Source organism: Buceros rhinoceros, unplaced genomic scaffold (assembly GCF_000710305.1).
Source record: "Buceros rhinoceros silvestris isolate BGI_N320 unplaced genomic scaffold, ASM71030v1 scaffold13710, whole genome shotgun sequence".
NCBI classification, from domain to species: domain Eukaryota; kingdom Metazoa; phylum Chordata; class Aves; order Bucerotiformes; family Bucerotidae; genus Buceros; species Buceros rhinoceros.
Window position 1 is genome coordinate 1 of NW_010391376.1, and position 1,240 is coordinate 1,240.

At 60.3% G+C, this 1,240-nt stretch overlaps 1 protein-coding gene across 1 annotated transcript in view; it reads right to left on the reverse strand.

Annotated features, from left to right (window-relative positions):
• Positions 1-530: 530 nt before the first annotated feature.
• The window catches only part of LONP1 (lon peptidase 1, mitochondrial), a gene marked incomplete at its 3' end in the record, with an annotated part of 13,255 nt that continues 12,545 nt past the window's right edge, over positions 531-1,240 (reverse strand). Inside the window, exon 15 of the mRNA XM_010141539.1 lies at positions 531-739. Within this exon, the coding sequence (XP_010139841.1) occupies positions 531-739 (209 nt within the window). The remainder of the gene's footprint in view (positions 740-1,240) is intronic.

Below are 1,240 nucleotides of genomic sequence, written 5' to 3' on the forward strand. Positions count from 1 at the left end.
CCAATCTGTCTCCATAAAGCACCTGCCCCAAGCCCCTTACACGGTGTACGAGCCCGCCGACATCGTGGGTGTTTCCTGTCAGTCCCAAATGCTGGACGAGGGCAGTCACTGCCGTCACCCGGCCCAGGGACCGACAGTCGGGTTGGCAGTGGTGTGAGGGACCAGCCTTCACCACAGCTCCAGGTCACACCCAGACCTCAGCTCTGCTCTCCCTGTAGCCGCACACAAGCTTCACCCCCATCACCTATCTCCTCGCCATGGTTTGACCACCGGACCGACAGCTACGATGAGTCCAGGACTGCTCACAGCATTAGCTGAGCCCCCGCGTCCTCGTCACGCGTGTGGGATGGACCCACGGCTCACGCGGACTCTTTCACAGGATCCCCAGGAAAAATGTCTTTTCCAGGTTCTGCTGCTACGAGAGGACCCTCTGCCCAACACCCAACCGAGGAAGCTCCTCCCAGCATCACATCCAGGGGCACCAACCAGCCGGGGGCCACGCAGGTGCTGCGAGTTCAGCCTCAGTTTACCTCTGGCACGTGCAAGTGGATATGGGAGGAGACGAGGAAGTCGTTGCTGGGGTCCTTCAGCATCAGGAAGGCTCTGGCGAACGTGTACGCGATTCTGGCACTTTCCTTCATCACGTCTCCCAGCTGCCCCGTCACTTCAAGGGACCCGTCCTTGTTCTCCTTGTCCTTGGGTCGCCTCAGGGACGTTTCAACAAACAGGGTGGAACCCCCTACGAAAGAAAAGGGAAACGACGCCAAGAGAAGTCAAAGGAAAATCCAACGGGAAGGTTTTGGTGACGCAGAAGCAGCGTCAGGAATGTGGAGGGGGGACTCTGCTGAGACACTTGCTCGTGGGAAAACTGGAACCTGCTCCGTGAACCCCTTCAGGCCGTCAGAGCTCCCCACAGCCCAGCACTGACAGGCCCCGCGTGCTCTGCCCGGGGTGGGCTCAGCAGAAAGAATCAGTTCTTGGAACAGGTTCAGGCTCTTTGCAGCCCAAACCGAAGATGAGCTCGTACCACAGCACACCTCTAGCCAGTTGAGCTTCCAGACGCCTGTCGACCTTCTCCACCGCACTGACCACTTCCCCCTCAACTGCTCCATCTCCCCCCGAGGTCACTCTGAGCGCGCAAGGCTCCACCCCCCTTCGCTCTGTGCTCCGCGGCCACACACAAGCCCCCAGGGAACAGCAGCTACCCCCGTGCAGCCACCCCTCGGAGCGCCAGAGAGCA